This window comes from Prionailurus viverrinus, chromosome C2 (assembly GCF_022837055.1).
Source record: "Prionailurus viverrinus isolate Anna chromosome C2, UM_Priviv_1.0, whole genome shotgun sequence".
Classification (NCBI taxonomy): Eukaryota; Metazoa; Chordata; class Mammalia; order Carnivora; family Felidae; genus Prionailurus; species Prionailurus viverrinus.
This window is the reverse complement of record NC_062569.1, coordinates 90,873,349-90,886,534: the sequence shown is the minus strand read 5'-3', so window position 1 is coordinate 90,886,534 and position 13,186 is coordinate 90,873,349. Positions and strand designations below refer to the sequence as shown.

The following is a 13,186-nucleotide window of genomic DNA, read 5'->3' as shown; positions in this document are numbered from 1 at the left end:
TCCTACCCCAGTGGGGTGCTAACGACCTCCCTCACAGAACCACTGTGTGCTGGGTGGTATCTAGGGCCCAGGATACAAGAGAAGGAGGCATGGTCCCTGCCACAGCTCAAGGGCTTCACAGTCTATGTACTCTGGCAAGAAACAACTCGAAACAGCCCGTTCAGGGCTGCTCCACTGGGCGACTCGGCTTCCATCAAAGGGCCTGGCACCTAGAGTTTCCCTTCTCTACTGCATGTTCCTGTGCCTGAACCCTGTTCCAGAGATGCTCATCAGGGAGGTGGATCTATCCAAAGGCAAATCTTTAAAAATTTTCAGTTATGAAAATAATATATACTTATTTATATATAGTATATGACACATCCTTATGGTTATTTACATATAAAGAACCTAATTCTAAGAAAGATCACACACCTGATAAAGGTAAGTATAAAGTAGAAGCAAAAGCCAATCCCCATATCCTTCCCCAATCTCTACTCCTTCTCACCTCCCCCCATGTCCCCCACCTCCCATCTGCCTCCCACCTCCCCGACATGTCCCATACTTCCCAGCTCCCCCCATGTCCTCAAGTTCCTGCCCCCTCCCACCTCCCACTTCTTCCCTATGTTCCCCACCTCCCACCTCCTCCTCCCACCACCTCCTCCCACCTCCTCCTCCCACCTCCTCCCGGTTTATACAGAGATCTTCCTCTGGCTATTTCATTGTTTTCTCCTGTTCCAAGCTCCCACTTTGCTCTCAGTGGTCTGATCATGGTGACTGCCCTTCTTAGGCCAGCGTGCTGAGTCTTTAGCATTGGAATTTTCTGTCCTGTCCTCAGTCTTTCTTTCTGTCTCCCCACTCTGGGAAGTTTCTTTCCTTGCTACACATAGGTAGTGCCTTTTTAAAGAGCCCAGATTAAAAGATCATGCCTCTTCTGGCCCACCTGACACCTCTTGGGAACATCTTCATGCCCTTCCTAAAACAGCCTCCCCTCCAGTTATTCATCTGCCATGCTCTTTCTTTTGGATAATGATGAAATTAGATGCACCAGAAGGTGATTAATCTGAGATCTAGATACTTTAAATTGATGGTAATAGGAATTTGCACTAGGCTGACAATTACCTTTATACATTCAGTAAGCAAAGAGCTTAGAAAGGAAAAATTAATAGTGATACCAGGTTTGGGGGAGAGGATAACTTCTTTCCAGCCAGCCTAATGCTATTAGTGGGCATCCGTGTGCCGCTCACAGGGGACCGCTAGGTGCTGCGAAGATGCTGCTCTGGTGAGCCTTGTCGACCAACACATTGTGCCCTCTAGATGTTTTGGAATCTATAACCATCATTCCTCTATAGTGTGAAATTTTCATGAATTTGAGCTATTCTTCCCTCCATTGGGTCAGATTAGTAAAGAGCTCTTGTAATTGCCATTGAGGCCATTAAAAAATCATCTGTTAGTATCTGCCACAAGTTAGGCACTCTGCGGCATTCAGTTCTGATAGAACTCACATCCAGCCCAGCTCTCTTCTCTACACCTGCAGTGGATGTTGGGAAAATCCTTTTCCTGCCCCTCCCCATCATTGTCCACACTGTTCTGGGGCCAGCTGGCAGCTCCACCAGCCAGGCCATATGGGTGATCCTGCCCATCTCAGGAACTGGCTGCAACGCTAAATTCACATTAAAGTTGTAGCTCAGCTTTAATTTGGTTTCACAAAACTCTTTGAAATGCCAGTCGTTATTATCTTATTTTAAAAAGAGAGAAAGCAGATGGGCAAAGCCATTTCTGTTCCTCGCCTTGGCCGGCCCGACTGTTCACCAACTCTCCCCATAGGGCATTTGGCCTTTCCCACCTGTGGTTTGATCAGAATTAATTACCAGAGTCAAGGAAATCCTCCCTCAAAGCAGTTCCGTTCTCATGGCAGTTGTGTTCAGTGTCTGGGGAATGGTAGAAAGAGGTGGGCTTGGGTTTGGATCTGCTCATGCTGAGGGAAGGGCCAAGAAAGGAGGTCTGTCACTCCAGCTGACACTAGCACTGTTGTCACACCCTGGGCCTCCGGAGTTATGGGTCCTCATCCATTGTGATAGGCCTCTCTCCATAGTGGGGAATCCAGGTCCTGATAACCCAGTGGCTTATTCTCCTCTTAACCTGACCTTGGGTCTCCTGTCCCTGGATCCAGGGCTCAGGTTGATTGTAGAGCAGAGGATAGAAGGATAGCGTGAGGACCTGGGGCCTGGTCTGGCTGCTTGGTCTGGGGTGGGGATTTGTTGGGAATGTAGACGTTAGCAGCAAAACATGAGCAGTGGGGGCTCAGACGGTTGCTCCTGCCACCACCTTTCTCCGTCCCGTTTTCTCAGTCATGACATGGACAGATTTATCATTGTCCATAAGGCAAGAGCAGGGCTTTGTAACAGACTCAGAGAGTCCTGAGCACACATTCTCCTTTTCCAGGCCCAAAGCTCCCTCTGTGCCATAGCTCCCAGGCAGCCCTCTGTGGAAGGAGCTTGCAGAGCAAGACTGCAGTGACCATCTCCTCCACCCTCAGCCTCTTAGACCCGGTGTATGGCAGGAGGATGTGGGGTGGGAGGTCCCCGGCAGGAGTGGACCTGACGTTTGCACACAGACTCCTACAAAGCCCTCGTGCTGACAGCAGAAACACAGGGCAGTGTTTGAGGGGCAGAGTTGACACAGGACCCTGACAGTGTGGTGTGCAAGGGGTAGGAGTCAGATGAACCCCCCACCCACCCAGTCTGTTGGGTGGAGGGAAGCTCCTGGAAAGGTTTCTCTATCAGTTCCAGGAGGGGCACCTGGCTCTGCAGCCTCCCCTGCACGTGCAACATTCTGTCCTCCTTTCCCGCAGGGTGCCCACACTGTAAGAAGGTCATCCCACACTTTACGGCCACCGCCAACGTCTTTAAAGATGACCGAAAGGTAAGAGACCCCTCTTTGTCTCTTGCCCTGCCTCTGACTTTGCTCTGCCGCCATTTCCTACACCTTCCTCCCTTCCCGTTCAGGTCCCGTTCCTGAATAGGCTCTGCTGAGATCAGAGAATTCCTGGGAACCAGGACATTCTTTTCATAAAGGCAGCATAGAGCAGGCTGAATGTTTGCTGTAAAGTCAGCTAAAAGGGATACACTGAACCGTTACAGCCCTTCATTGGAAGAGGGGGGCGGTAAAGGGGTCATCTGTTTATATTTTCTTAGTGCTTCAATCTTTTTACAGTAGGATTTGTAGTCATGCATCACTTATATAATTGAAACTACAAATAAAAAAATTCAACAAAAGTCAACTGGAGGCAGCCAAGGTGGAGGAGAGCAAGGCTGTGTGCAGAGCCTCATCCTGCCTAAGGGAAAGGCTCCTGTAGCTGCCAACCGATGAAGCATAAAATTAACAAGCTAGAGCTTCGGGATTGGATTAGAGGGGAGGAGAGGGGACCCCCCAGGCACGTCCCCCAGGCAGCTCCAGCAGTGAGGGCAGTGTCGGTCCCTCCCAGGTGAGAGCAAAGTGTGACTTTGGGGCCAAAGGGTGTGTGGCAGAAGACTCTGGAACTCAGGCTGGTGCAGCTTTTGGCTGCTGCTAAACTGTGTGACTTGGAGAAGTCACATCAGCTCTTCAGGCCTTGAATTCTCCTCTCTCTAAGATCGGGGTGCTTCTCTAGATGATCACGAAGACTCTTCCCAGCCTGGGACTCTCTTCACCCAAGAGGCCCCAGAAGTGTGCTCACACACACCCAGACTCAAAGTCACACGCATCTCTGCTGTGGTGCCTTACATTTTTTTGAGTGAGTTCCTCAGGTGCAGCCAGGGCAGGCTGGATTTCCTGGGGTTGGCCCTGTGATGACATGTGAGAACTATACAGGGCCAGCAGGTCAGAGAGAGCCAGGCTGGGGCGCGTGTGTGGGGAGGGGGCAGACTCAGGACTCAGACCCCAGGACCCTTCCCTGGACTCACGATGTCCTGTCATCACCCACAAGGTCTGGCTGTGCCCCTGTGGCTCACTTCTCCTTTTCTCCTTTGCCTGCCACTTGGCCTGCATTGAGAGGGGTGTGGCAAGAAGGGGCTTCCCGTCTTCATCTCTGTCCCCACCTGCCCCCTTCTGCCACCCAGGGCCAGTGCATACACAGGAGCTCCTCCTGGGGGCCTGGGGAGGTCCATCCCGGCAGGACTCCCTCACAATCTGGGTGTTGGTTGGTTGGTGTGGGGATGCCTTTACTCCCTGGAGCCAGCCCAGGACTGTCAGTCACTCCACACTGACTCCCTTCACCCCTCACCCAGAGAACTCTGGGTAGACAAGAGAGTGGCTGAAGTGTGGGGTCTCCCTGCACCCCCTGCCCCCCGACCTCTGGCTGCTCGGGTCTCCATGGCTCCAGGATCTGTGAAGGGATCACATCAGTCCAAGCAGGGCCAGGCTGGCTATGCCCATAGTGAGCAGCCGAGGGCCAGCCCTCCTCTTCCTCATTCCCATCTGCTGATGCACAGGGACACCATTTCTATGGAGACCCCCTCCTTCTCTGAGACACTGATATGCCCTTGCTTAATTGTCTTAACTTGAGCCAGTAATGTCACTGGCCTTTTCCGGGGGTCATTTCCTCTGTGTCATTCCCTCTGTTCTCTCCTTCCAGCTTCCCTTATTCTAAGCCAGAGATTACCCTCGCTCATTTCCAGGAACATGTTTACTCTCTCTGTCCCTCTCTGCCAGGCAGTTGGCAGGCCTGGGGTTCCTGGAGGTGGCTCTCAGTAACACCAGGGAAGTGTTCGCTCTCGGCCTGGGGGACTAAAGTTACTGGTGCCACGATTGCTGGGTGCATCCTAGAACTATCACATCAGAGGTCTAGAGACAGTTCCAGGAATTTATAATTTTTAAGAGCTCTTGTACTGGCTACTGGCTGGTATTTGGGGAGTGGTGGCCCATCCAGCCCTCTCCTACTCATGAGGGATCAAGGCCCAGAGAGGACCGTGTCTCTTGCCCAGGGATACCTGGCTGGTCACTGATAGCCAGAACAGAGTCTCTTGACTCCTAGTTCTTCCGGACACCCATGCTGCCACCTCTTAGCTGGAATTGTATTTTTTTTCTACCCAGAAGCCAGTCTCTGTTCCTTCCCCAATCAATATGCAGTTGGTTGTTCACTTCCATTTTCATAGCCAAAGTCAATATTAGCTCCTGCAGAGATTTATTTTACTGAATCAATAAATCCGCATGAGGCAGCTCATAGTTTAGCTGGGGAGCCTCCACCCCTCCCAGGAGCTTACTGGGGAGCTTTAGCAGTTGACACACTGGGTGGAGAAAAGGCTGCATACTGCTAATGTTGGAACAGATGACCGTAGGGAAGGGGCCATGGAGGACAAGAACCTGAAGTGGAAGGCTGGTGGATTGCAGGCAGGGTTCAGGCGACCACTGGACTGGCAAGGTGTGGGGCTGGGGGTGGGGCTGGCCTTGAAGGCAGCTGTTGGGGAGGTGTGAAGGTCATCCCAGGACAGGTGCCCTTAGGCAGCAGGAGCTGATGGAACCCTGGCCCTGGTGTGTTTAGTCCCTTGTGTTTACAGGGCTCTCTGTCCTTCAGAAAGGAAGGCTCCCTGAGGGCAGGGACTTCATTTGCCCTTGAATTCCCTCCAGTCTTGATGCCTGAAGCCTCTGTAAATGTTGACTGAATGAAGAAGCAATAATATATTTGATATTTTCTGAAAACTCTTCCACTGATACTTGAGAGCATTATGTCATGTTGTCCTCATCATAGCATAACCAAGGAGATATTATTAATCTCCCATTTTACAGAAAAGGAGATTGGATCTTACAGAGGTTAAAAAACTCGTCAAACTTGTCCGGCTGGAAAGGGGCATCTCAGAACGAGATAAGCAGGCATTGTCAGACGTTTCCCCAAAGCAAACTCAGGTTCTGGCCCTTGTGTGTAGGGGGTTTATTTGGGAGATGGTCTTAGGCTACAGCCTCAAGGATGGAGGAACGGGGAGCAGGCGGGGAAGGAGCCAGAGCAGGGGGGTTGATGAGCAGATTAGTGCGTGGGTGATTAGGTTCAGTCCCTGGAGACCTCATGGGGGACCACATTCTCAAGCCCCGTCCATCACTGGCCTTACGCAGTGGTTCCCTGCAGCCAAGAGTTATGGGTGCCACTTAGCAAGTATTTGGCCAAGGGGCCACAGCAGGATACCAAGTACCGTGGAGCAGATCTCAAAGTGATAGTGTACATTCAGTGCTGTAGTTCAGTCAGTGCAAATCTGGAGTGGGTGTAAGGGGTGCAGGCATTTAGACAGGAGAAATGGGGATAGATGAGAAGCGGAATATTTGCTGTCTTTTTTCCAGAGTCTAAGCCCCTTCCTTTAAATTTTTTTTTAATGTCTGTTTATTTTTGAGAGAGAGAGAGAGGAGGGACAGAGCATGAGAGGGGGAGGGGCAGAGAGAGAGAGGGAGACACAGAATCTGAAGCAGGCTCCAGGCTCTGAGCTGTCAGCACAGAGCCTGACGTGGGGCTCGAACTCACAGCCGTGAGATCATGACCTGAGCCAAAGTCGACCCTTAACAGACTGAGCCACCCAGGCGCCTCCTAAGCCACTTCCTTTAGAAGGAGCCGCACTTCACTCCTCTCTTCCTGTAGAAATGGAGGGTAGAGGAGCCTTTGCAGCCAGAAGTAGCACTCTATGTACGTGGCTGGCAGCTAGTTGAGGGGATTCAAAATAAGTACACATTTTTAATTTAGTCAATTTATAAAACCATACACTATATTTCCCACAGCTCCAGGGCATGTATACAAATTAAATTCATAATTTAAAGCAGATGCGGGGAGAGCAGCAGCCTGGAGCAACACTCCTCAAACACTCTGTCAGCGTAGCAGAGGGGCATCGGCCGCTCACTGAGGGCCGGACGCAGAGGGCTGCCCTGTGTGTGAGGGCTCCCCTGGGCCGGGCCCTAAGAAGTGGAACGCCGAGGACAGTCAGAGGAGCACCTGCCTCGTGTTTCTAAATAATTCAGGAAGTGTTTTACAGGGTGAGCTGAGGTTCTCAGGAGACTGCAGGGGCCCACCTGCTAGCCCGGCGAGTCAGGCTCCGTGTAGACTTCAGCAAACGGCTGGGGGAAACCCACCTGAAGGAGACCGCTGCCCTCTGCTCCAGCCACGTGTTGCCTGTGGGAATGCAGGGCAAATGCCATCAAATCTGGCTTTTAAAGAGAAGCTGGAGAGCCAAACTTTTATATAAAATCTTCTGGCTCTTTTTCTAGGTTGGCAGCTAATTCAGGTTTATTTTTTTTTAATTCTGTGTGGGCCAAATAGAACAGGACTGAAAGCCAGATATGGATTGTGCGCAGCAAGTTTGCAAACTCTGCTCTGAGAAGTCTTATTATACAGACGTTATGTAGCTGAAGTGGGAGGGAAGCGTGAAGGCGGGGGAGGGGCAAGTGTGGCACGCTGGTCACCAGAGAGAGAGCAGGCCACACTTCACTGTCAGTCCCGCTGCCTGCGGAGCAGTGGCCCTGCTCACTCGGGCACGAGGTCAGTGACCAGTAAATGTGACTGTTGGTGGCCTGCAGGGCTCTTCTGCCTGGAAAGGGGGCCCCCATCCCAATGTGAAAAACTCGTAGCCATAGAACCATGTGAATTGTGGCTATTGAACAATTTTAACTTTCTTTCAAGTACGGTAAGAGTTCAGTCTGAATGCCTTAATGGGCTCTGGTTCTCTGAGGCAGCGTGCTTATTTTTCTCCCTGGTCCCGGCATGGGCTGGTTTCTAGGTGGGTGCTCTCTGCTCAGGCCTTCGTGCACCTGCTGCCTCCTCCTGACTCAGGTCTCCGATCAAACGCTATCTCCTCGGAAAGGCCTTCTTGGCCAGAAAGCAGCCCCTCCGGCTATCGTTTTCTTGAATCACCCTCTTTTAATTTCTTGAGAGCATTCCCTGGGCTCTGAAATGATCTCCCTTGTTATGTGTCTGTTAACTGCTTTCCTGCAGTAAGGATGGCAGTCACTTGATGACTAGATTTTTTCAAGGTCATCACTGTACCCCTGACATCTAGGACAGGCTTGGCACATAGCAGCACTTGGGTGAAATGCTGCCTTTCCTCAGAATCTGCCCTCCCTTCTTCTGTAATGCTTGTGTATGGTGTATTCCCATTAAGCGACCCTCTCCCCCCTTCTCTGCGTTGTGACCCTCAACAGAGAAAAGGTTCTCCCGTGCCTGCTTGATACCCTCTTATTTTGAAAGAACAATAATTAGGAAAAACTACCCAGCATGTGGAATTTGTTAGAAGGGCAGGAAGAGGCCAGTGGCCAATTTGGGAACCTCCTTCTGACCAAAAACCCTGTTTGCTGTAGTCCTGCTGAACTAACTCTTCCAGTTCCTGGAATGTGCTCCCCTGGCCGAAACTTCTTTCTCCTCCTCCTTCAGGACGCCGCTCAGACGGCAAACTAGGGCAGAGCACCTTTGTGCCAGTTCCCTTGGCACCCTGGACCACCTCCGTCACGTCACACCCCCTATCGTGCCTCGGAGTTGTCTCTTTATCTGACTCCCCTGACCGGACGCTGAGCTCCTACTGGAGACAAGGCTTGTGTCTGGAGCCGGTAGGCGCGACTATAACAGCAGCTAACATTACTGACCACTAACCATGTGCCAGGTCCTGTGGCCGATTCACCTCCCCTGAATTCTCTTACTCAGTCTTCATAATTTCCTGATAACCTATGTGTTGTTATTACCCCCATTTTACAGATGAGGAAATTGAGGCTAGAGGCTAGGTAATTTTCCTTAAGTCTGAATATGCAACCAAGCCAAGATTTGCACTTGGGAAACTTCACTTCAAAGCTTTTGTTCCTAACCTTGGTACTATCCTCCCTCCGCCAACAGATGTTCAGGAAGTGTTAGTTGATAAATGAATGAGTCCTACCATGCCTCATAGAAATGAGCCTCACAAAACCTGTGGTGTTTACAGATGCTTTCAAGTCATAATTTCCTTTATGGCCATTATACTCTTGATTTTAAAGGGTAGTCTGAGGGTGCTGCAAGCTGAGTCCCCTAACCTTACCCAGCTGCCTTGAGAATTGGAAACAGGCATCACCAGTCTCAGTGGAGCTCTGGGCTGAGGCTGTTTGGTTCAGCTCATCCCTGCTATTGAGGAGAAAAAAAGAAAGCACATGACGTAGGCCTGAAGTGCCGTCTGTGTGCAGAGGGTCCAGGCCCCAGGTCTCACGTGGGAGGCCTCCTGTGCTGACCCACCCTTTCTTTGGGCCTGTAGATTGCCTGTGCTGCTGTTGACTGCGTCAGAGACAAAAACCAGGACCTGTGTCAGCAAGAGGCCATCAAGGCCTACCCCACATTCCACTACTACCACTACGGGAAATTTGCAGAAAAGTATGACAGCGATCGCACGGTGAGCTGGGGAGAGGCATCTGCCCTGGGCAGGGAAACAGCCACCGAGGGGGCAGCAAAGGGAGGCTTCCAGAGCAGGGCAGAGGTCAGCGCTAGCACTCTGCTGGGAAGCAAGGGCCGTGAGCCTGGCTGGAAGACTTCCCCAAGAGGTTGTCCCAGAGTCCAGCTCCCGGAGCAGGGACAGGTTCCAGGGTGTCGGAAAGGGCTCCCCAGTAGCCAAGCAGACTGTCCCCGCATTGCCAGCTGCTTCCACTGGCTGCTCCTCTGTCCAGAGAAGTGAGCACGTGGGGCATCAGGGAAGGGGGAGAGAGGGTGCACATCCACATCAGGGGTTAAAGTTTCCTTTTTCTCTTTCTCTTCCCATTCCCTATAGGAATTGGGGTTTACCAATTTTATTCGAACGCTCCGGGAAGGAGACCACGAGAGACTAGGGAAGAAGAAGGAAGAGTTGTAATTTCTGCCTCAGAGAAAGCTTTTCCATTACACTGTGAATAATACCTGTTTTGTTGTTCTTTCTGAATTTCCACGTGTTCTGAAGACAAAATTTTTTATAGCCACTTATGGCCATTTTGTACAATTTTGAAATAAAATTAAACCAATTGGTGGTGTGGGTTATTTCCACGGAGCCTGTAGTAACAGGTGGGTACTCATGAAGTCCTCTTCTGGGAGGCGGGGCAGAGACTCTTGAGGGCGGGGACAGGGCATGAGGAGGGTTGCACAGGGCACTGCCTCTATCAGCCATTGGAGAACAGAACAGGGAGATCAGACCACAGAATATCCTGTTGGAAATGACTGCTTCGGACAGGAAACGCTTAAGATAATCAGGGAAAACGGGATGCTGAAGCTGACGGTAACCAAGTACTAGCCTCTTCTGGATCATTGCGGTTTCAGTGTGTGTGCGTTTTCCTGGAACTCATTGACATGTTTCCCTTTCTTCAGCTATTTCTGTCTTCTCTGTTCCTCTCTGCAGTCCCTCCCTGCTCCCCCTTTACAGAAAAGCTACGTCTCTGGGGACGAGTATAGTGGTGAAGCCCGGGCTCAAAGGGCCATCTAGAATGGAGTGGGGAAGGGACTTTTGTGCTGCTGCTTGCTCTGCACACTGGCTGGGAAGGGGCAGGGTAGGGGACGTGGGTGGCATATTCTCTGTAGGCATGCAGATGCTGGGTCAGCATCCCCTCACCCGCCACAGTAACCTCCAAACCTTCCCCCGACCGTGTTCTCCATGGATGGGTGCCACCCAGGCCCCTGCTCTACCCTACATCTCAGTCTGCCTCCTGCCTCCATACGTCTCTCTCCTGACTGGCTTTCCCATGCTGGTCGTGCTTTCTGCATCACTGGGTGACAAACACCAGCCGTTTGCCCAGCGGTGCTGTCAGAGCCAAAGCACCCTGTGACGTGTCTTGTCCATCCAGTGGTACTTTTTTACGGGGAGAACAGCCCTGCTCCCTCTGCCTTGCAGCCATCCTAGCCTTGGATTTGGGCAGTTCAGAAGCGGGGTTGCCTAAGCACTTAGCTACTTAGTAGGGTGGTTTTGTTGGTGGCTTGGCCTTCAGGAACACTCGTCTCCTAGACCAGCCCCCCGCCCTGTGGCCTCTGTCCTTCTTGCTGACGAGTCTGCTGAGAGGAGGACCAGAGCAGCACAGAGCCACAGAGCTCCTCATGGCTGTGCTGACGGGTGCCACTGCTCTGCTGGGGGAAATTGGGGGTTCCCAGCTTCCCAATCCACCTCCTGCTGCTTCAGCCTTCCTTTTTTAATCCCAAGCAGGCACTTTCTCAGCAGTGCCCCCTGGTCTTGCCCCAGGTGAATGGGCATGAAGGAAAGAAGCATGCATTTAAACACATGTACTGAGCTCCTGCTGGGTTCTGTACACAGGCATACAGGAGCCGCGTAATCCTGACATTGTGCAGTATACTCATTCCTACAAGGGGATTTGGGGAGGACGTGTGCGCATGGACATGCTTTTCCTTAATGGTGGTGTGGAGCCTTTGTGGGAGGAACTGATTTGCTTGTGTCTTCAAAAAAAGTTGTTGAGGCACCTGGGTGGTTCAGTTGGTTAAGCATCTGACTTGATCTCAGCTCAGGTTTTGATCTCAGGGTTCTGAGTTCAAGGCCCGCATTGGGCTCCATGCTGAATGTAAAGCCTACTTTAAAAAAAAAAGTTATTTTTAACTGCATCTTTAGAACAATACCTGACAAAAGCCACTTCCTGCCTGAGGACCACTGGCACCCACCTTCAAGGCATGGAGCTTGCTTTCTTTTTGTCCATTTCATAGCCTCAAGGTCAGATTTGCCTGGTCTGGCTTCTTGGTGAAGGCTTGAAAGCACCAAGGAATGGCATCCTCTTCACTTCTCTATTTGCAGGATTTTGTCATTAAAAGGCTTTGTTGGAATGTCTAGTGTTTACCATGACTTCGGGCATGACCTGAGCATGCTCACCCCAGCTCTGGGCAACGGTCTCTGTGGATAGAGCTCCTTTCCTCCACTCCCCACCCCCACCCTCTGCTTGTACACTGTCTCCTGCACCCTTCACCCTCATTCTTCAATTCTGGAGCTCTGTGCAGATGGAGCATGTACCACAGCATCTGGTTAGTTCCATTCCTCATGCCCACACTTGTTTCATTTGGAGTTCCTTGGTCCTCCGTGCAGACCCCTCTCTATCCCTTGAGGACCTGCTGTCACCTCACCGCCTCTATTCCTCTGGATCCTGCATTTGCAGACTGAGGTCTCTACAGAAGTATATGTGATAGGAGAGAACTGATTCCCAGTCTTCTTTCTGAGGCTTTGACATAACCTTCACCTCAGCTTCTCTCCTTTGGGTTACTGTTTCTGTTTACCCCTCCCACTGGTTTGCCTTAGTTTCCCACCTTACTCTGCACCCCCCCCCCCCACCCTGCCATGCCTCTCACACACCAGTGATTCCCCATCACTGCCTAACTGGAGCTTTCAGAGCTAGCCCCCCAACCCATGTCATCTTCCCCATGCTGCTGCCTCCCTTTCTAGAGGTGCTTGGCTTCCAGAAAGCTCTGTGCCAGGCACAGGAAGATGATGCTCTAGGTTTAAGGAGTGTGTGTGTGTGTGTGTGTGGTATCTCATTGTGGTTTTGATTTGCATCTCCTTAGCGATTAGTGCTGTTGAGCATCTTTTCACTGCTTTTTGGACATTTTTATATCTTCTTTGGAAAAATGCCTATTCAGGTCCTTTGCCCATTTGCCAAATGGGTTGTTTGTTTTTTGTCGTTGTTGCTGTCTTATAGGAGTTCTATATATTTCTAGATATTAATCCCTTAGCTATGATATGCAAATATTTTCTGCCATTCTGTGGGTTGTCTTTTTCATTTTCTTAATAATGTGCTTTGATACACAAAAGTTTTTAATTTTGATAAAGTCTAGTTTATGTATTTTTTCTTTTGTTGCCTGTGCTTTTGGTGTGATATCCAAGAAATCATTACCAAACCCAACATCCAAAGCTTTTGTCCTATGTTTCCATCTAAGAGTTTTATAGTTTTAGGTCTTTTATTTTTTATTTTAGAGAAAGAGCACACGAGCGAGGGAGAGGAGCAGATGGAGAGGGGGGAGAGAGAGGAGAGAGAATCCGAAGCAGGCTCCATGCTCAGCACAGAGACCAACACGGGGCTTGATCCCATATCCCTGGGATCATGACCTGAACCAAAATCAAGAGTCGATGCTTAACCAACTGAGCTACCTAGGTGTCCCTAGCTTTAGGTCTTATGTTAGGACTTTGATCCATTTTGAGTTAAGTGTAAAGAGTCCAGCTTTATTGTTTTATACATGGCTATCCAGTTTCCCCACCACCATTTGTGGAAAAGACTGTTCTTTTCTCAATGAACAGTCAAA

General features: G+C 50.6%; 1 protein-coding gene across 2 annotated transcripts in view; it reads left to right on the top strand.

Moving 5' to 3' along the window:
- The window catches only part of PDIA5 (protein disulfide isomerase family A member 5), a 92,549-nt gene extending 82,617 nt beyond the window's left edge, over positions 1–9,932 (top strand). Inside the window, exons 15-17 of one of the 2 annotated variants that reach the window (XM_047875583.1) lie at positions 2,831–2,901; positions 9,198–9,332; positions 9,705–9,932. In XM_047875583.1, coding sequence (XP_047731539.1) covers positions 2,831–2,901; positions 9,198–9,332; positions 9,705–9,785 — 287 coding nt within the window. In that variant the 3' untranslated portion in view covers positions 9,786–9,932. The remainder of the gene's footprint in view (positions 1–2,830; positions 2,902–9,197; positions 9,333–9,704) is intronic. The other variant, XR_007155702.1, reaches the window with a different exon arrangement.
- The last annotated feature ends 3,254 nt before the right edge of the window (positions 9,933–13,186 follow it).